The sequence below is a fragment of the Saccostrea echinata genome, unplaced genomic scaffold, assembly GCF_033153115.1.
Source record: "Saccostrea echinata isolate AGI-Se365-2 ecotype Australia unplaced genomic scaffold, CSIRO_AGI_Sech_v1 ptg000047l, whole genome shotgun sequence".
In the NCBI taxonomy this organism is placed as follows: Eukaryota; Metazoa; Mollusca; class Bivalvia; order Ostreida; family Ostreidae; genus Saccostrea; species Saccostrea echinata.
Genome location: NW_026889796.1, coordinates 6,643,045 through 6,664,872, shown reverse-complemented (window position 1 = coordinate 6,664,872; position 21,828 = coordinate 6,643,045). Strand labels below are relative to the sequence as shown.

The 21,828-nt window shown below is 33.3% G+C and overlaps 1 protein-coding gene across 1 annotated transcript in view; it reads left to right on the top strand.

Annotated features, from left to right (window-relative positions):
* Window positions 1-21,828, top strand: part of LOC133202406 (uncharacterized) — a 44,026-nt gene that overhangs the window by 7,044 nt on the left and 15,154 nt on the right. Inside the window, exon 3 of the mRNA XM_061338224.1 lies at window positions 7,802-7,868. Coding sequence (XP_061194208.1) covers window positions 7,802-7,868 — 67 coding nt within the window. The remainder of the gene's footprint in view (window positions 1-7,801; window positions 7,869-21,828) is intronic.

Below are 21,828 nucleotides of genomic sequence, written 5' to 3'. Positions count from 1 at the left end.
GTTTTACACACGTTGCTTATAGATGGAGGTTAATCAAATAAGAATTTAAGAGAATTTCAAATTCATTGAAAATATTGCAATACATATCGCAATATAGTTAAAAATAGCGCAATATATTGTAGTATGAAATTTCCACCCGATACTCAGCCCTTATAAGTTTTAGCTTACCTCAATGAAGTTTGGAGAACATATTTAAATATATATATACTCGGTGAAGGCATCCAAGGGAAAAGTTTTTTGAGCAGTTTTCATTATAAGTATTTCTTTGCACTATATTGATCCTAGTTCTATGGTTGATGCATCTAGTATGTTTTATTGTTCCATTCAGATTTCAGATACTGCATGTTCAGTCAATATTTTCCATTAGAATGACCAAATTAATGTTTTTGAGACATGTCAGAGTCTTTGGAGCAGGTCTCATTCCAAAGTAATTTATAAGCCCTACCTGGCTCAAATGTGCAGAGATGATGCATCTAGATGTGCTGACTACCAACCTTGCTTCAGATGCTGGATCTGACCATTTGGGAGCATATAGTTTTTGCCTTGTCCATCTGTCTGTTTGTCTACAAAAAACTTTTCTTTGGGTACCAACACTTTTGACCTCATGACCTTTACCTTGGCATTTGACCTACTTTTGAAAAACTTTAATAAAACTTTTTAACCAAATCTTAACCTGACCATACCTTTTGAAAGGTTGGTGTTAGGGCTTTTACATTTGTGACAAACCTTTCTTTGGGTACCAGTATTTTTTGCCTCTTGACCTTGGGGTTTGACCTACTCTTGAAAAACTTAAAGTAATGAAAACTTAAAGCGACAGTACGGCTGCAAAATGTGTGCTTTTTCATCCAAATTTACCCAATATGTCATTAAGAAATAAGGTATAAAGTTGATGTAAGCAGTTTGAGAAATAGAAATATTCTCTACTCAAACAAAATTAACGTAATTAGAATCTGCCGGAAAATCAAGGGTTGTACGAACTGGAGCAATCTTAGATCTGTTTATTTGTACCACGTGAATTCCAAAACGGCACGTGCTTACACTGTAGAGTTTACAGTTATAATGAATATTAGGTGAAAGCAATTTTCAAGAACACAAATTATTATAACTTTCTGATAAAATAATCTAAATTAATAATCGTAAAGATTTTAGTAGATGCATTCAGGCGAATTTAACAGAATTAAAAGTACAAATGTTGACGTTTTGTGTATTGGGGTCCGAGAAAGGAAAAACCAACTAATCATACGTAATCGCAGCAAATGTCAAACAAAATATTTTTCTGCACAGTTAAAAGAAATTAGCATTCAAATGGCAACAATGTTTATAAGTCAAAGATGTATTTTTTATGTTGAGATTACACTATTTTTTTTTCTTTGAAAGCGACGGAAAAATGAGAAATGATAACAAGTATCAACAAACCTGTCGAATAGAACCTTCAAGAGCCCTGCTTGAGTGTCGCCGAGTCCCCGTTTCTTCCTTATCCAGCGATTATATTAATCCCCAAACTAAATTTTATTCAGGAAAGTTGCTTTTTCAAGTTCTATTTTCAGTTTCTTTTTATTTTTAGTCGACTTTGTCAATGTAGCAGGCCTACCGGGATTCCCTCTCTAACCATGCTGTTTTGTTTATGAAAACTAAGCATGCGTGCATAGCATGGAATGTGGAACCCCGAACACGTTGCGATGTATATATTTATGTCCCATAAATAACTATTAATTTTAATGAAATAATCCAAATTATTTAATTGTAAAAGTTGTAATTTTCTGAAAGTTTATACATTTATAAGTAGTAAAAAAATTCCAAATCTTGTCGGAAAATTTCATCAACTCAGTTTTTTAGCTCACCTGAGCCGAAGGCTCAAGTGAGCTTTTCTGATCACATTTTGTCTGTAGTCCGTCTGTCCGTCTGTCTGTCCGTCTGTCCGTCTGTAAACTTTTCACATTTTCGACTTCTTCTCAAGAACCACTGGGCCAATTTCAACCAAACTTGCCACAAAGTATCCTTGGGTAAAGGAGATTCAAGTTTGTTCAAATGAAGGGCCACGCCTTCTTCCAAGGGGAGATAATTGAGAATTTGTGAAAAATTAATGGCATCATTAAAAAATCTTCTTCTCAAGAACCACTGTGCTTGAAAACATGAAACTTATGTGGAAGCATCCTCAGGTAGTATAGATTCAAGTTTGTTCAAATCATGACCCCCGGGGGTAGGGTGGGGCCGCAATGGGCGATCAAAGTTTTACATAGGAAATATACAGGAAAAATCTTTAAAAATCTTCTTCTCAAGAACAGCAAAGCCATGATTGGTCATATTTATATGGTAGCATCCTCAGGTAGTGTAGATTCAAGTTTGTTCAAATCATGACCCCCGGGGGTCAGGTGGGGCCACAATGGGCGATCAAAGTTTTACATAGGAATATATGGGAAAATCTTCAAAAATCTTCTTCTCAAGAACATCAAAGCCATGATTGGTCATATTTACTTGGAAGCATCCTCAGGTAGTGTAGATTCAAGTTTGTTCAAATCATGACCCCCGGGTGTCAGGTGGGGCCACAATGGGCGATCAAAGTTTTACATAGGAATATATAGGAAAAATCTTTAAAAATCTTCTTCTCAAGAACAGCAAAGCCATAATTGGTCATATTTACATGGAAGCATCCTCAGGTAGTGTAGATTCAAGTTTGGTCAAATCATGACCCCCGGGGGTCAGGTGGGGCCACAATGGGCGATCAAAGTTTTACATAGGAATATATAGGAAAAATCTTTAAAAATCTTCTTCTCAAGAACAGCAAAGCCATAATTGGTCATATTTACATGGAAGCATCTTCAGGTAGTATAGATTCAAGTTTGTTCAAATCATGACCCCCGGGGGTCGGGTGGGGCCACAATGGGCGATCAAAGTTTTACATAGGAATATATAGGAAAAAATCTTTAAAAATCTTCTTCTCAAGAACAGCAAAGCCATGATTGGTCATATTTACATGGAAGCATCCTCAGGTAGTGTAGATTCAAGTTTGTTCAAATCATGACCCCCGGGGGTCGGGTGGGGCCACAATGGGCGATCAAAGTTTTACATAGGAATATATAGGAAAAAATCTTTAAAAATCTTCTTCTCAAGAACAACAAAGCCATGATTGGTCATATTTATATGGTAGCATCCTCAGGTAGTTTAGAATCAAGTTTCTTCAACTCATGACCCCCGGGGTCGGGTGGGGCCACAATGGGCGATCAAAGTTTTACATAGGAATATATGGGAAAATCTTCAAAAATCTTCTTCTCAAGAACAGCAAAGCCATGATTGGTCACATTTACATGGAAGCATCCTCAGATAGTGTACATTTAAATTTGTTCAAATCATGACCCCCGGGGGTCGGATGGGTCCACAATGGGCGATCAAAGTTTTACATAGGAATATATGGGAAAATCTTCAAAAATCTTCTTCTCAAGAACAGCAAAGCCATGATTGGTCACATTTACATGGAAGCATCCTCAGTCAGTGTACATTCAAATTTGTTCAAATCATGACCCCCGGGGGTCAGGTGGGTCCACAATGGGCGATCAAAGTTTTACATAGGAACACATAGTAAAAATCTTAAAAAAACTATTTGTTAAGAATAGCAGAGTCATGATTGGTCATATTTATATGGTAGCATCCTCAGATAGTGTACATACAAATTTGTTCGAATCATGACCCCCGGGGGTCGGGTGGGGCCACAATGGCCGATCAAAGTTTTACATAGGAACACATAGTAAAAATCTTTAAAAAAAACTATTTGTTAAGAATAGCAAAGCCATGATTGGTCATATTTATATGGAAGCATTCTTAGATAGTGTACATTCAAGTTTGTTCAAACATGACCCCTGGGGGTCGGTTGGGGCCACAATGGGTGATCAAAGTTTTACATAGGAATACATAGGTTAAATCTTTAAAAATCTTCTTCTCAAGAACAGCAAAGCCATGATTGGTCATATTTAAATGGAAGCATCCTCAGATAATGTAGATTCAAATTTGTTCAATTCATGACCCCCCCCCCCCCCCCCCCCCCCAACCACTTTTATATTTAAACTTTTCAACCTTTCAAGATTGAAGTGATTTCTGCTTTTTCCTAGCCATAGTGCTCAGGTGAGCGATGTGGCCCCTGGGCCTCTTGTTGATGAGATGCGCCGTACTGTCACTTTAAAGTAATAATAAAGTAATAACTTAAGTAATAACTTTTGAACAGTTGGCGTTAGGGCTTTCATATTATACATGTGTGTTTCTTATGAGAAGACTTTTCATTGGGACCAAAATTTTTGACCTCATGACCTTGACTTTGGAGTTTGACCTACTTTTGAAAAACTTCAACCTTGCTGATCACTTTTAAATGGTTGGTTCCAGGTCTTTCATATTTCACATTGTATTTCTTGTGACAAAACCTTCCAACATTTTTGACCTCATAACCTTGATGCAAGAGTTTTGAAAAACTTTAACCTTAGCGATGAGCTGCCATATGGGGGCATTGGTGCTTCACAAACACATCTTCAAATTTAATTATTACATGTATCTACTTTCCACAATGTTTTTATGGGAAAAGATAAATTGCCCTTTTATGCATGTGTCTCATTGCAACCTGTCATATATCATTCGTTAAGAATGGTGGGGAATTAATAAATGGACTACTGTTTGATCTCTCAGTTTCAAACTTGTGAAAGATTCTAAAAGGTGACCAGGAGTAAAAGCCTATTTATTAGGGTCGAAAAGTTCTGATCAATGTCAATTTTTTTGGTAATTTTTTTTTAACAATTCTAAGGACATGATATCTAGTTACCATTATACCAACTTGCTACAGATCTGAGAAGTAATCTTGGGTACAAGCCTTTTCATTTTAAATCAAAAGGTTGAACTCAGTTACCATGAGTTTTTGTCAGTGTTACTTTTCAAACCTCAGTAAGTAACTGGATACAAGACTGTTCATTTGAGAGTGAAAAGATGAGGATCAAAATGCTTTTGTAGAACTGCATGTATATTTTCTGCAATGTTGCCCCATATAAACCAAGAAAAGCATTTTATTATTAAATTATACTGCTTATTTGAAGTAGTAGTTTATGATATAAAGCTCCATTCCACTAGCTAACCTTTTATCCACTTACCTAAGTATGTATAATTGTACATATTAATTATTCTTTTAGTCTCTTCTCGTGTAATATGACTCATCATCATGTTGAAACAAAGTAAAGTCTGGTAGGAAATCTTATTTTGACTGTCATTTGTTATTAACAAGGAAAATAATTTCATTAAGTTGTGCACTGATAAATGTATTAAAGCTATATATGTCATATCTGAGCTAAAAAATAAAAATACGAGATTGAGTGTAAATGATCATGATATTTGTTATTTATGTTCAAATTAAAATTTTCATGATTTTGAACTTGAATAACCCAACGTTTCTATAGTTAAATTGACTTTAAACTGTGTCTGATATTTAAATGCGGAATCAGTAAATAAATTGGTTATTGTTTTAAATTTCTAATATCATAATCTATGAAACGCAATTGATTTAAATTGTGTAATTTACAGGAAAGTCCTATCTTTATATATAAAGGGATAAAACAAATAGAAAGATCTTTTTAATTTTAGTTAGTCTAAACTTATATCTTAAATACGCCATATATAACTTTAATTATTTGCAGTTGTATTTTATGAATTTTAAATAATTTTGTCTATTCGTAAGCTTGAGTTTCATATGGGGGCTTCAGATCCTGTTGGAGGGAAAGCTACATGTGATCTGTGACATAAGTACACAGAAGTGACAGAACATTCTGAATTATAAGTACATTATTAAATACAAATAGACCTAAATGTTGTTTTGCCTTTTTGGTGGCCAAACTTTTTTAATTTTTCTTGACCACAGAAAATTTGACATAAATTGTGAGCATGGTGAGTGGGTTAGTGGTTAACTGCAACCCTGCCCCAGAAATGACAAAAGGTTTTTAGAGGTTCAAAAGTTTACATATGAATTAATTATTCATTTCAGAACAACAAGCCTATACAGTTTGAAAAGTTAATATACAAACATCACAAGACTTAATTATTTAAGTTTGTGTTTGTTTTTACATTTTGTCTTGATCATATTTGAAGAAACAAACATGAGAGAGAATGTATAGATGTCTGACACATCTACAAGTGTTAATAGTTACCATGGCATATGTATAATATCTTGTATGTAATTTCAGTCATATGGTTTAATTACATAAATAAAAGGTTATTTCATATTTCATGTTTATTAAGGTAGTTCAGTTATGGAAAGGGTAGTTTTGATCAGAATTAAATATCTGTTCTTCTGTAAACAAGGGTGTGAATGGGCTGGACAAGGGTGGATTACTTTTATGGTTAATTTTTTATTTGTTTTATGTCCATGCATGTCAAGAAAATATTTTCTTTAATACCATAGTTATCCATAACCCACACATGTCTTAGAGAATCCGATAAAAGAGGATAAAAGCCCCACAATTTCGAAGTGCCCCTGGTCTTGCTGGCATTTAATATTGGGTCAAGAATGGTACCCTATTGTTACTGCACAGAATATATGTATGCAGTTGTACCGTTACATATACATAAACATCTGTAATAATGTTAGCCATAAATCTATAAGAATTTGCAAGATAAACAGGATTTTCATATGAAGTACAAAATCCATTTGAATTTAGCAATAGTCATTTTGTGAAAGAGGACTGCATGGTATGATTAGGTCAGGTAAATTATTAAGATTACATATCAGTGAGTTGGTGTTTGTGTTTGTCATTGTCAAATGTGAATGTGTGTGAAATGCATAGATATTTTGACATATATATCTGTTTTATAAAAACCATAAGGAGAGCTTCAACTTAACTTGAATCAAATCTTCTTTAGTCATAGGGAATATTGGATGGGATTTCTTGAAAATGAATGGCCACATCTGCTTCCAAAGGAGGATATTAAACAAGAAAAAAGAGAAAATAGGGCTGGGTTGTTTGAAAAATTTATTTTTTAGAAGCAGTTGGTTAGAAGTGACATATGTGGAAGCTTTGTCATGTGATGAATATTGAGGTTCATTTTTGAATCAGTGGTGAGGGAATGGAAGTCAATTGTATTATGTTGTCTGGCCCCAAACATTAAAGATGGAAAATTTGAATTGAAAGACTATTATCAATATTTAAAGTTCAAAATCCTGTTCCCTTTCTTGTAAGAAAATCTAGGATCCACCCATGTATCACATGCTTAAGCATGTGTCTGCCTGCCAGTACTTACTAAGACACCAAGGTGGAGAGGAAAGAATTTAACCTCGACCTTCTCAGGTCATATGTAAAAAATGCACGGAATTAATCAGCATAGTTGTGGAGCAATGGCCTTATAGTCTCAGACAACTTGCTGAACCCCTGATGTTGTCAACTTTAAAGTATATTCATTATAAGATTCCTTCCAATCATGCAAAATTGTTGTGAATACCAACTTCAACATGTTCAATATGCTTAATTATAACCACTCCAGTGTAGGGATTCCCAATGTTTTCTGTTCATACACTACACAAGAAATTGGCTCTAGGCCAATGAGTCCATTGTTGACTTCAGAGAGGGGAAAAAATAACACATTTAGCTAGGTGTATCAAACATGAGAGTGAATCCCCTCTAATTCATTATCCTAAAATATTGCCAATAAGGGGACATAACTCTTTTGAAGGTATGAGGGTGTATGTCTTGTGTGTACCTTGTTCAGCCAGCTGAGGCAATTATATGTATGGGAATTTTCATAGTTATTATGTATTGATCATGTGTTCTTTTTTTTTCTCTAGGACAATGGTATAGAGAATCTTGTAGAGGAATTATGTCACAAATTGAAGGCTCTGGAACAACATGATGGTAAGTTAAACAAGGAAGTCAATATCCTACAATCAGGGTAATGTCTGACAGTAACAGAAAGGAAATCTTTGGAATTTTTAATGTTTTGATGAGGGATGGGCAGTGCTAATTAAATTTGTGCTGTGAGTAAAATTTTCAAAACAAATTATTTTAGTTGCACTTTACATAGGTAAGTCATATATATACATATATCCTTTGTTCTTGTAAGCTTAAAGTAAGAGTATGACAGATGATCACATGTCTGTCTTTTTCTTCACAAAGAAAGGATTTTTTTATGGGACTGCTTTGTAATGAGGTCATTAATCCAGTGGATCTATAGAAATATGAGGATTAGTGAGGGAGATGGAGTTTTGCCATGATTCTGGGTCTTGATTGATAGATGCAGTTCTGCCTCCTTTAAAGTCACCTGTTGATGGAAATATTTAAGCCAGTAAACACCTGTGATGTATCATGAAAGGACAGCAACCTCAAGAAATCAATAGATCCTTCATGTAAATTCAGTCATGTGTTCTCTGTCAGCTTTTTATGAAAAAAAACACTAAAAAGGGAAGATGGAGAGAGAAAAGTGGGGCGGTGTTGAAGAGGTCAAAGAAAAGTTTTGGTCTTCAGGAATAACTTAGTTCAATTGGTTGTATTAACTTGAAAAAATAAGAATTACTATAATAAATCATGTTTTGAGCAATCAAATCTTGTTTTTGGCTTTGAGCTTCTGCATATATATAAGAAAAGAAAAAGATTTTCTATTGTGAAACTTGAATTGCAAAGTTGTAGTTTCAGATATATATGTCAAATTGTGCAGAGCACCCATGGGAAGACATTAAAAGTAAACAACCAGGAACAATAATGATTTTCACTGTCTACTTTCTTTTTGACTAGATTTTACCTTGATAAGATCACATTGCAAATTTTTGAGGTTCCGGGTTTGATTTATATAGATATTATTCATCTTAGTATCATGGGACAGTTCTGCCCATACATAATCAGGCTGAAAAATGACTCCCTCTGAAATGTGTCTGTTTGACATATTGTACATTTAAGTCTGCTTAGAAATATGGTTTTAAAAAGCAAGATTGCATATATATATATATATATATATATATATAATGTATATATATATATATATATATATATATATATATATATATATATATATATATATATATATATAATGTATCTTCAAGATCTGCCTAGACTAACTTGCATGGATGATGCAATAAGGGATAAACACTCAAACTTGATTTGACTTATATTTTCTAGATAATGAGTAAGTCCATTCTGAAGTAACTGCAAGTCCTATCAGACCAAAATTACATATATGTTGCATCTAGGGATCAGACCAAAATTACATATATGTTGCATCTAATATGATGCACAGTACTTTAGGCCATTCCAAGTTTTTTCTCTGTTTAGCGTCCACCAATCTTTCAAAAACCTACCTACCTATTCGCAAAAAAAACCCCACAGGCCAAAAAACAAAACAGAGACTTTACAGTAATAAAAATGACATCATTCAAAGAATTTGATTTTATGAATCTATTTTTCTCCTAGAAATATCTTTTGTTTTTTAAAATCAATACTTAAGGGAGCCGACTGGGGTTTTATTGTGTAAAAACTACTATAGAGAAACTCTTTAGTTTTATACCCTATATACCTTACATTGACTTCAGTATACATGCCAAGTTTAGTGAAAATCTACCGTCTGGTTATTTTTCAGGGACCGACTCAAAATATGGGTACATTTACTATAGGATTATATAGGAAAATACCATTTTTTCGCACTTCGGAGCAAATTATACAAATACTACTATAGAGTTTTTGCTCAAATTTTATTATTTGATGGGTAATACTATATTGTACATTTTGTGCAAGAAACACAAAATTCTACCGTCTGGTTTCCAGAAGGGGCATCTCAAAATGTCAAAATTCATATTTTCCTGTTTTTATGGAGTAAAACAAAACATGACAGATACCACAGATTTACATAAAAAATAGTAACAATGATTGCTATATTCGCAATTTCCTATGTTTAAAATTGCAAGAGCATACATTTTATACTTTTTATTTTATGGCATAATTAATGACCCCGCTTAAAGAACTTTGGTTATTCATAATGTCAAAAACACACTATTACGACGTCTTTCTACCCATCATTTGAAAAATCGTTAAAAAAATCAGTTAATTAAAAACTTAAGTAGATTTTTTGACCTCATATTTCCTAAATTTGTTATTTTTTATTAGCTCTACTGGTCAGAGACCAGAAGAGCTTATGCGATAGTAAGGTGTCCGTCGTCCGTCCGTCTGTCTGTCTGTCTGTCCGTCTGTCTGTAAACAATTTTTCAAAACGCTACTCCTCCTACAGTTTTGGTCCGATTTCAATATAACTTGGCACACAAGTAGACTATACTAAGATACATAATTTAGTGCATCGGTTTTTGATTTCGATGGACGGTGTTGCCATGGTTACTAAAAATAGAAATTTCTGTGAAATTCCTTTAAAACGCTACTCCTCCTACAGTTTTGGTCCGATTTCAATATAACTTGGCACACAAGTAGACTACACTAAGATACATAATTTAGTGCATCGGTTTTTGATTTCGATGGACGGTGTTGCCATGGATACTAAAAATAGAAATTTCTGTGAAATTCCTTTAAAACGCTACTCCTCCTACAGTTTTGGTCCGATTTCAATATAACTTGGCACACAAGTAGACTACACTAAGATACATAATTTAGTGCATCGGTTTTTGATTTTGATGGACGGTGTTGCCATGGTTACTAAAAATAGAAATTTCTGTGAAATTCCTTTAAAACGCTACTCCTCCTTCAGTTTTGGTCCGATTTCAATATAACTTGGCTTACAAGTAGACAACACTAAGATACATAATTTAGTGCATCGGTTTTTGATTTCGATGGACGGTGTTGCCATGGTTACTAAAAATAGAAATTTCTGTGAAATTCCTTTAAAACGCTACTCCTCCTACAGTTTTGGTCCGATTTCAGTATTACTTGGCACACAAGTAGACTACACTAAGATACATAATTTATTGCATCGGTTTTTGAATTCAATGGACAGTGTTGCCATGGTTACTAAAAATAGAAATTTCTGTGAAATTCCTTTAAAAGACTACTCCTGCTTCAGTTTTAGTCTACTTCTAATATAATTAGGCATACAAGAAGACTATACTAAGATATATAATTTATTGCATTGGTTTTTGAATTCGATGAACAGTGTTGCCATGGTTACTTAAAATAGAAATTTTTGTGAAATTCCCATTAAACGTTACTCCTCCTACAATTTTGGTCTGATTTCAATCTAATTTGACACACAGTTAGAATACACTACGATACATAATATGTATTTCTGATTTTTTATTTGAGTGAATGGTCATGGTTACTAAAAATAGAAATTTCCGTGAAATACTTTCAAAACGCTACTCCTCCTACAGTTTTCATTTGATTTCAATATAACTTGGCACAGAAGTAGACTACATTAAGATACATAATTCTAATTATTGTTGCATGTTGCAATGTTTCAAATCCAAGTGCTACTTTTCTTTTGTTATACAAACAGACCAGTAGAGCTACAGTCTCATCAGAGACTTCTGGTTAATTATGTAAAACTAGTTGCTTTAAAAGAGTAAATACGCTTTATTTTACTATGCTGCGTGAAGTATTGTGCAATGAAAACCCCAGTTGGCCCCCTTAAATGCTTAAAATATACATACAGACCCTAAAACGTGCTACTACACCTCAGAAACGAACCGTACCGTTCCGTGCAAGAAGCGTACCGTACCGTGCACAAAGCGAACCGTACCGTGCACAAAGCGAACCGTACCGTACACAAAACGAACCGTACCGTGCTAGAAGCGTACCGTACCGTGCACAAAGCGAACCGTACCGTACACAAAACGAACCGTACCGTACAAGAAGCGTACCGAACCGTGCACAAAGCGAACCGTACCGTTCATGAATAATTTTTGAAATAATTATGCAAGCCACGCCCCGAAAGCATTCCGAATGACCAAATACAGTAAGTAATTTTCTTTTATTTCTTTCGATGCAGCGCCCGTAAAAGAAGGACGGAAAATAACCCTAGGGATTCAAAATATTATTGTTAAGTACCATGCATCTGGACTTACATCTGTTAATATAAGGAAACTACTCAAAACTAGTTACGACTTCAAAACAACTCGACAGAGTGTGAGGGGATTCCTAATTCGCTATGCATGATCGGGTTGTGCTTGACTAACATTTTGTTCATGTTAAATGCAGCATCGTCATATTTTCGTGTACAATTTATAATAAATAAAAGTGAATTAAATACTTTATCGTTTATTTCTATAGCTTTTATCTACCCTATTCTTGTCTCTATGAACGTTCTCGGAAACCAAGACACATTGCAAAATGTATTAGGATCCTGTGCTATTTTCCGAAATCAAGCCCTTAAAATCATTTTCTATTCATGTAAGTAATAGTTTTAGGGAGAAATGATTACAGATTTAGCAACAAAAATAATTTTAAAAAAAATTACGAACTAAATTGTCAATTTTAAAAGCGAACATGTCAAAATCACTAGAAAAAAAAAATAAATAAAAGCGATGTATGTATAAATCATATGTGTTGGTTTACACTCCTCTGATCTACCCAAGATGTTATCGCCAATACAACATTCTGTCAAAATGTTCGATCGCCACATTTTCGCATGGAATTTTCAGTTTAATACACGTAATTAAAAAAAAACAAATCTAGATATATGTCAGAATTAATTTTTATTCAAAGCATTTTCCCATTTCACTAATTCAATAGAATTTATACACAAAGCCCAGTTTAATCTTTTTTTTATGCGTAGTCCGTGCATGCATGTTCATCCAAGTTTTTTTAAAGAAACACTGTGCATTTCTTGCCATGGTCTCGTTATCTAGACTGACGTCTTTCTATACTTTCGTTATTTACTTTAAAACATTTGAAATTTTGACACGTGGACAGGTAAAAACTTAAGCTGTGTATATTGAACCGTATCTAATCCCGTTAGTCCAGATATGCCTACATTCACACGTGTATCAACAGTTGCTGTCTTAAACAGTAAATCTACAACAATGAAACATTTTAATCTGCAGATAAACAGAATTTCATGTGCAGTCAGCTTTTCCTCTAGAACTTCAATAAAAAAAAAGTTTGAGTTTGACAAGGAAACAAGGGGGGGGGGGGGGGGGTAGCACCCGGCATGGGCAAATTATTCATTTCAAAGTTTTTGAGGACTGCATATTATTTATTTTCTAGGTAATTGAAAACAGACTATCTATTTATAACATTTTGACATATTATTTAGTTCGGAAATCTGTCTTTGCAGCCAATTACGCGCACAAAAAATAAAGTAATATTTTGCACTAAGTGTGTGCGCTTCTACTTTTCAATGTATTTTTCCTAGTGAGCAAAAAACCTAAGGAATCTATGTAAAATATATATATATATATATATATAATTCCTCATAAATAAAAATGAAAATAATGACTTTTTTCTATTGTTTGTTTGATCATTTGGTTAAGAGAAAAAATGTTTTTGTTTTGTTTTTGTTTGTTTGTTTGTTTGTTTTAATGAAGCAACAGTGACAAGAACATAAAAAGAATGGTAGACGAAATGAAAGCATGAGGGATTTATAAAATCAAACTCATTTGTTTAAAAGTGTGATAAGTGAATATTTAAAATAATAGTTGTATTCAATTAGGAAAATTAAAAGAAAAAAAAATATGTACGCTGATTCTTTTAAAAAAAAATACAGAAAGGCCTTTATGGCGACGCAACCAAAATGGGTTTTTTTTCATCCTTGTTATACAGTGTTTGTTGATATGTTTGATTTATTTCCACGTTATTGAACCATAAGGCAATGGTGTACAAAACAAAATAATAAATAGACAACTAAAATTATTTTGAATATTGAAAGTAAATTAAAAAAAAAGATAAGTTAATAAGACGACTAGTTACATGTAATAACGAAAATACAGCTGTAAAAAAAAAAAAAAAAAAAAAAAAAAAAAAAAAAAAAAAAAAAATAAAGAGATTATAATAAAGAAATAAACGACTTTATTAATTAACCAATCATAGACTAAAGTGTAAAGGCTCCGCCCACTTAATTTACATACCGTTCACCAAAGCGTACCGTTCACAAAACGAACCGTTCCGTGCAAGAAGCGTACCGTACCGTGCACAAAGCGAACCGTACCGTACACAAAACGAACCGTACCGTGCAAGAAGCGTACCGTACCGTGCACAAAGCGAACCGTACCGTTCACAAAGCGTACCGTTCCGTGCAACAAGCGTACCGTACCGTACACAAAGCGAAACGAACCAAACCGTGCAAGTGGTGTAGTAGCACGTTTTAGGGTCTGTAATATGACATACTGTAAACGTGGTTATTTTGACGAGTTGAAAAATTGACGATTTTTTCTTTACGAAAATTGACGAGTGTTAATTTTGACGAAATATTGAATCAAGAGTTAGGTATCTTTGATTTCACAAGATTAAAACAAAAATGAATACAAAGAACACCTCAAAAAGTTTCAAAACTGGTACTCAGAGTTAAGTTCGCCAGAAACTAGAGGACCAAAAACTTGATTGAAACATTGGCTTAGTTGACTTGAGAATGTCTACAATTAAGCCGTTCTATGCGAAATTGGTCCTTGAAGTTCACAATGTTATAAGCATTGGACCGCGGCTTTCTCGGGAACTCATTTACAAGCGTTCTCATCAATAAAATTTAATTTTGCTTGTAAAAAACATCTACAGTGTGTAAGATTTGATTGAATTAATTGTTCTTTTTGTATTTTGTTTTCATTATACGAGACAGATTGCCTGAGGTGACAAAGTAGGTCAAACATGGCGTGATAAATATGCAAAGTTAGAATGTTGTGACTGTGGGTAATAATAGTATATGACATACTCAATGGTTTTTAAAACTGTAATTACAGTGTATATGTTTTCATAACTATTTACAAAAAAATAAACAGCAACTTTGATCTAGGTTTAGTAGGGGAAGCCAAGAAAATTAAGCGGTGAAGTTGTACAACGGTCAATGTCTGTTGTTACGCTATATATATATGATCTGAAGTTTGACGAGTGGAAATTTTGACGAGAAAAGAAAAATTGTCAATATAGTCAAAATTAGCACGTTGTCAAAACTTCCACATTTACAGTACTAGAGAGAAATATTTAAAGAACTTGACAAATTTCCGAGATTTTGACCAAAATAATCAATTTTAGGACTCCTGATTTTGTTTGTGTTTTCTGAAATGGGGTGTCGAAAAGCAAGGCGCACGCGGACGCTAAGCATAGAAAAAACTTGGAATGGCCTTAGTGTTGGACTTTGTCTTACTTAAAGATAACATTTGTGGAGATGAGCTTTGTAATCTTTGATAACCTAAGTTTGTTTTTTTTTTTTAATATTATAGTAATGTTACTTAAACTAATGGATGATTAAAAATGACTGAGTTGATATTAATCAGTTCAAAATACCTAACTTGAAAACACAATTTTAACTCTTAGACATGTCAGACTGCTGGTCTTTTTTTTTAGCAGCCTGCAGGCAAAATATTTGCATAATCACTGACAACCTTTTTCCAAGAATGTGAAATTCACAGTCCCTGGGTCCATGGATTAGTCCTTAAAGCGACAGTACGGCTGCAAAATGTGTGCTATTTCATCCAAATTTACCCAATATGTCATTAAGAAATAAGGTATAAAGTTGATGTAAGCAGTTTGAGAAACAGAAATATTCTCTACTCAAACAAAATTAACGTAATTAGAATCTGCCGGAAAATCAAGGGTCGTACGAACTGGAGCAATCTTAGATCTGTTTATTTGTACCATGTGAATTCTAAAACGGCACGTGCCTACACTGTAGAGTTTACAGTTATAATGAATATTAGGTGAAAGCAATTTTCAAAAACACAAATTATCATAACTTTCTGATAAAATAATCTAAAATAATAATCGTAAAGATTTTAGTCTGCATTCAGGCGAATTTAACAGAATTAAAAGTACAAATGTTTACGTTTTGTGTATTGGGGTCCGAGAAAGGGAAAACCAACTAATCATACGTTATCGCGGCAAACGTCAAACAAAATATTTTTCTGCACAGTTAAAAAAAATTAGCATTTCAAATGGCAACAATGTTTTTAAGTCAAAGATGTATTTTTAATGTTGAGTTTACACTATTTTTTTTCTTTGAAAGCGACGGAAAAATGAGAAATGATAAGTATCAACAAACCTGTCGAATAGAACCTTCGAGAGCCCTGCGTGAGTGTCGCCGAGTTCCCGTTTCTTCCTTATCCAGCGATTTTATTAATCCCCAAACTAAATTTTAGTCATGAAAGTTGCTTTTTAGCTCTACTGGTCAGAGACCAGAAGAGCTTATGCGATAGTAAGGTGTCCGTCGTCCGTCCGTCTGTCTGTCTGTCTGTAAACAATTTTTCAAAACGCTACTCCTCCTACAGTTTTAGTCCGATTTCAATATAACTTGGCACACAAGTAGACTACACTAAGATACATAATTTAGTGCATCGGTTTTTGATTTCTATGGACGGTGTTGCCATGGTTACTAAAAATAGAAATTTCTGTGAAATTCCTTTAAAACGCTACTCCTCCTACAGTTTTGGTCCGATTTCAATATAACTTGGCACACAAGTAGACTACACTAAGATACATAATTTAGTGCATCGGTTTTTGATTTCGATGGACGGTGTTGCCATGGTTACTAAAAATAGAAATTTCTGTGAAATTCCTTTAAAACGCTACTCCTCCTACAGTTTTGGTCCGATTTTAATATAACTTGGCACACAAGTAGACTACACTAAGATACATAATTTAGTGCATCGGTTTTTGATTTCGATGGACGGTGTTGCCATGGTTACTAAAAATAGAAATTTCTGTGAAATTCCTTTAAAACGCTACTCCTCCTACAGTTTTGGTCCGATTTCAATATAACTTGGCACACAAGTAGACTACACTAAGATACATAATTTATTGCATCGGTTTTTGATTTCGATGGACGGTGTTGCCATGGTTACTAAAAATAGAAATTTCTGTGAAATTCCTTTAAAACGCTACTCCTCCTACAGTTTTGGTCCGATTTCAATATAACTTGGCACACAAGTAGACTACACTAAGATACATAATTTATTGCATCGGTTTTTGAATTCAATGGACGGTGTTGCCATGGTTACTAAAAATAGAAATTTCTGTGAAATTCCTTTAAAACACTACTCCTGCTACAGTTTAAGTCTGCTTCTAATATAATTAGGCATACAAGAAGACTATACTAAGATACATAATTTATTGCATTGGTTTTTGAATTCGATGAACAGTGTTGCCATGGTTACTTAAAATAGAAATTTCTGTGAAATTCCTTTAAAACGTTACTCCTCCTACAATTTTGGTCTGATTTCAATCTAATTTGGCACACAGTTAGAATACACTACGATACATAATATGTATTTCTGTTTTTTTTTAATTTGGGTGAATGGTGTTGTCATGGTTACTAAAAATAGAAATTTCCGTGAAATACTTTCAAAACGCTACTACTCCTAGTTTTCATTTGATTTCAATATAACTTGTCACAAAAGTAGACTACATTAAGATACATAATTCTATTTATTGTTGCATGTTGCAATGTTTCAAATCCAAGTGCTACTTTTCTTTTGTTATACAGACCAGTAGAGCTACAGTCTCATCAGAGACTTCTGGTTTCAAGTTCTATTTTCTGTTTCTTTTTCTTTTTGGTCGACTTGGTCAATGTAGCAGGCCTACCGGGATTCCCTCTCTAACCATGCTGTTTTGTTTATGAAAACTACACATGCGTGCATAGCATGGAATGTGGAACCCCGAACACGTTGCGATGTATATATTTACGTTCCATAAATAACTATTAATTTTAATGAAATAATCCAAATTATTTAATTGTAAAAGTTGTAATTTTCTGAAAGTTTATACATTTATGAGTAGTAAAAAAATTCCAAATCTTGTCGGAAAATTTTATCTAGTCAGTTTTTTGATGAGATGCGCCGTACTGTCACTTTAATGTGTAACATATTGGTCATATATTCAATATACATTACATTTGAAAAAATCTTTTCTACTCATGATTTATGGTAAACGTTTCCATGATTTTAATACACACCTAGCTCTCTAGCAAAATTGACTTTCAGGCCCCTAGGTGGGACTTAGTTGGTCGTGTGTTGAAAATACTTCACACTTTGAAAAAACTTCATTTTTAGCTGTTTTGGTCAGGGACCAGAAGAGGTTATGCATTATGAACATGATGAAGCTGTCTGTTAGTCTGTCCAACTATAAAAAAAATTTTCAGAATGCTACTCCTCCAACAGTTTTAGTTTGATTTTAATAAGACTTTATATTCCAGTAGACTATACCAAATTGCATAATTTTCTTATTATAAGCATTCTCAGAATTCACCAAAGATTGTTGCCATGGTCACTAAAAATAAAAATTTCTTTGAAATTCTTTCAAAGTGCTAGTCCTCGTACAGTTTTGGTTTGATTTCACTGGGACTCAGTGCGCAAATAGACTATACAAAGATACATAATTCTGTTTATCATTTTTTGATTTTGAGAAAATATATTGCCATGGTTTCTAAAATTATAAATTTCTTTGTAATCCTTTCAGAACACTTTTCCCCCTAAAGTTTTGGTCTGATTTCAAAAAGATTTGGAATACAAGTGTACTAAGGTACATTATTCTGATTATTGTTTTGATTTTGACAAATGATGTTGCCTTGGTTACAAATATAGAAATTTCTGTGAAATTCAAAATGCTACCCTTACTACATCAGCAAGACTTTGTGCACAAATAGATTCTATTTATATACAAAATTCTTTTTATCTTTTTTGATTTTGTCAAAGGTGTTTCCATGGTTTCTAAAAATGATAATTTCTTTGAAATCCCTCAGGGATTTAAATTTTTATCCCCCCACCATAAAATGGCCAGGGGCATATAGTGTTACCCTGTTCTGTCATTCTTTCATTCCATCATCATTGACTTTCTGTACATTATCTCTGACAGCAACAGTTGCACACATTCAACTAAAATTTGAAATATGGATACGTCATAGGAATTATTATAACATAGATCAAGTTCGAATTTGGTCATAGTCCGATGATTTTTGACAGAGTTATCCCTCTCAAAATTAGAAAAAAATAAATTTTCAGTTTCCGCTCTCTAATTTTAGTAGGGATGCATGTATAAGGTTGAAATTGCATGTGCAGGTATTTTACCAGAAAATACAGGTCAAATATGAACTTAATCATGGTTCAATGATTTTTGACAGAGTTATCCCTCTTGAACTTAAAAAAAAGTAATAAATTTTGACAAATGGTATTGCCATGGTTACTAAAAATAGAAATTACTCTGAAATTCTTTCAAAATGCTTACTCCTCCTACAATTTTGGTCTGATTTCGAAAAGATTTGGTACACAAGTAGACGATAAAAAGTATAAGATACATAATTCTATGTATTGTTCTGTTTTCCATTTCAACAAATGATGTTGCTAACGGGCCGAAAACAGTCTGATAATTTTACATATAGAACAGTATTCGGCATATGTCCATTACTTAAAACATTGCTGTGACGTCATGCCTTTGTTCTTGCAGTCTAAAAATTTACCTGTAGTCGTCCGATAATAATGATTAGCAGTCCAATAATATATTATCGGACGGCAGTGATAACAAAATCGGACAGTAGTTAAAAAACAACAACAAGGGTGAAATCAAGGTGTAATTTGTCCAGAAACCAAAAAAAGGTTAGGGAGAAAAAGTTCAGGGTAAGCGAACGCGAGGAGATTAAGTTGTTAAAAATAGCAAATCCAAGAAGAAACTGTTTTAACCTTCCTCAAAAGTAGCACTTTCCATTCTTTTTTTTTTTTTTTTTGCAAAGCGTTTTCGATACAGCACTGTGAATAAGCCAATTTAAATCCATTTCTGATAAAGAACCAGTCTGCGAATATCTTCATTGAACGAGGTTTGTTCGCCAATGACCAAGCTTTTAAAACCCAAGGTTTTCATTATATCATCCAATCAAAAGTTTAGATAAAAAATCCACGTTTTTATTTTAAATGCATTTTGAAGATATCATCCAACACTGAATCTGTATCAATATCAAACGCACTTAACAAAAAATAATATTCCGAATCATAAAAAAATCCGTCATCACCTGACCACTGTCCATAGTTCCTGCTAAGCCAAACAACTGTTATTAAATGAATGAAACAAACGAATTCACTCACTGATTTTACTGTCTAAAGAAAAAAAAAACTTTTCTTTTGTCTACTTATTAGATGGTTTCAGGTAGAAAACTATTGAAGCCTGAATTCCTATTGTGTAATTATCGGACTCCTCCAGGTAACTTTTGGACATTTAAATAGCAATGTTTTAAGTAAGATATATGCCTCATACAATTCTATATGTAAAATTATCAGACTATTTCCGGCCCTAACGGCCCTCAAACAGTCTGATAATTTTACATCACTCTTCCTACAATTTGGTCTAATTTCAATGAGACTTAGTACACAAGTAGACTGTAAAAAAAATTTAAAATCTTTCTTATTAAAAGTACACACCAGTAAAGCTACAGTCTTTCAAAGACTTCTGGTTCATCTAAATCTAGCAGTATGATTATAAGTTTCATTACATTCTTCTGAGTTTGATTTTAATAGTACACAAATCATCAAGATGCATAATTCATTCTAAAGGTTTTTATTGTTTTTATTTACTAAAACCTAGTATACAAATTATACACTACATCAAGATATTGATTTTTTATTTTAATGAACAATGTTGCCATAGTTACTAAACATAATAAAAGGAAATATATTCCAAATGCTATTCCTCCTACAGTTGTATTTCAATAAAACTGGTTCACAATTTTGCACTTGTTTTGCCAATGGAACTGACAGATGTGGAAAATTTTGTTCTTATTTATCACAGATATTCAAACTAATTAAAGTTAAAATCACATATGATTCATCTGTGGATGCCTAGTTTCAGGCATTTAGTTTAGGAGTGCATTTGACCTACTTTTCCTACTCAGTGACTAGTTAAGGACAGCATTCAGTATTCTAGCTTATGATGCTGCATGTATGATTCATCAGCAGATACATTGTCTGGTGATGCTGTTGATGCTGCATCTAACCTACATTTTATGCTTAGGCAGGTTAGGTGGCTCAGATTACCTACAACATTTAAGTCTTTTCCTTGCTCTATCACAAGTGAAATCCAGGCTAAACTTGAAATGCAATGGCTTTATTAATGCTTAGTTCAGTACAGGTGTTTAAATGTATAAAATGCCATGTTTCAAATGTGTTTTATAGAGGGAGGGTTATTACCTTTGTCCTGTTACATGTTATGATGTACAAGCAACTTTTATTTAGCTCGGGTGTTGTAGAGTACTGCCAAACCCACCCCTGCACTTAAGCAAATGCTGAATTATCGTAGATGTTTAATTTTGGTTCTCTAAGTCCACATCTTTTAAAGCTTGAAACTTAAAATTGTGAAATTTTATATGCAAAGAATAAAAGGCGTTGCCAAAAATTTTTATTTACACAGGTAAGAATAATTTTATATGAAAAAAAAAAAAATACTTGTATGTAATGTTTAAGATAAACAACTTCCTTTGATCTTATTAGAGACATGCTGATAAAGCAAAACAGTATAGTACAGTGCATTACTTCCTGAATGTTGATGAATATATCCGATTACACTTTCACATAAGGAAGAAGAATGACACTAATATTGGATAAAATATCAGGTGTTCAGAACTAAAAATATTGTACATGTATACCTGTATATATATATATAATCATATATACAGTAAAACTTGTCTAAACCGGCGACCAGTGGTTCCAAATTTTTTGGCCGGATTAGAGAAAATTGAACCGTTATAGCAAGTTAAAAATTA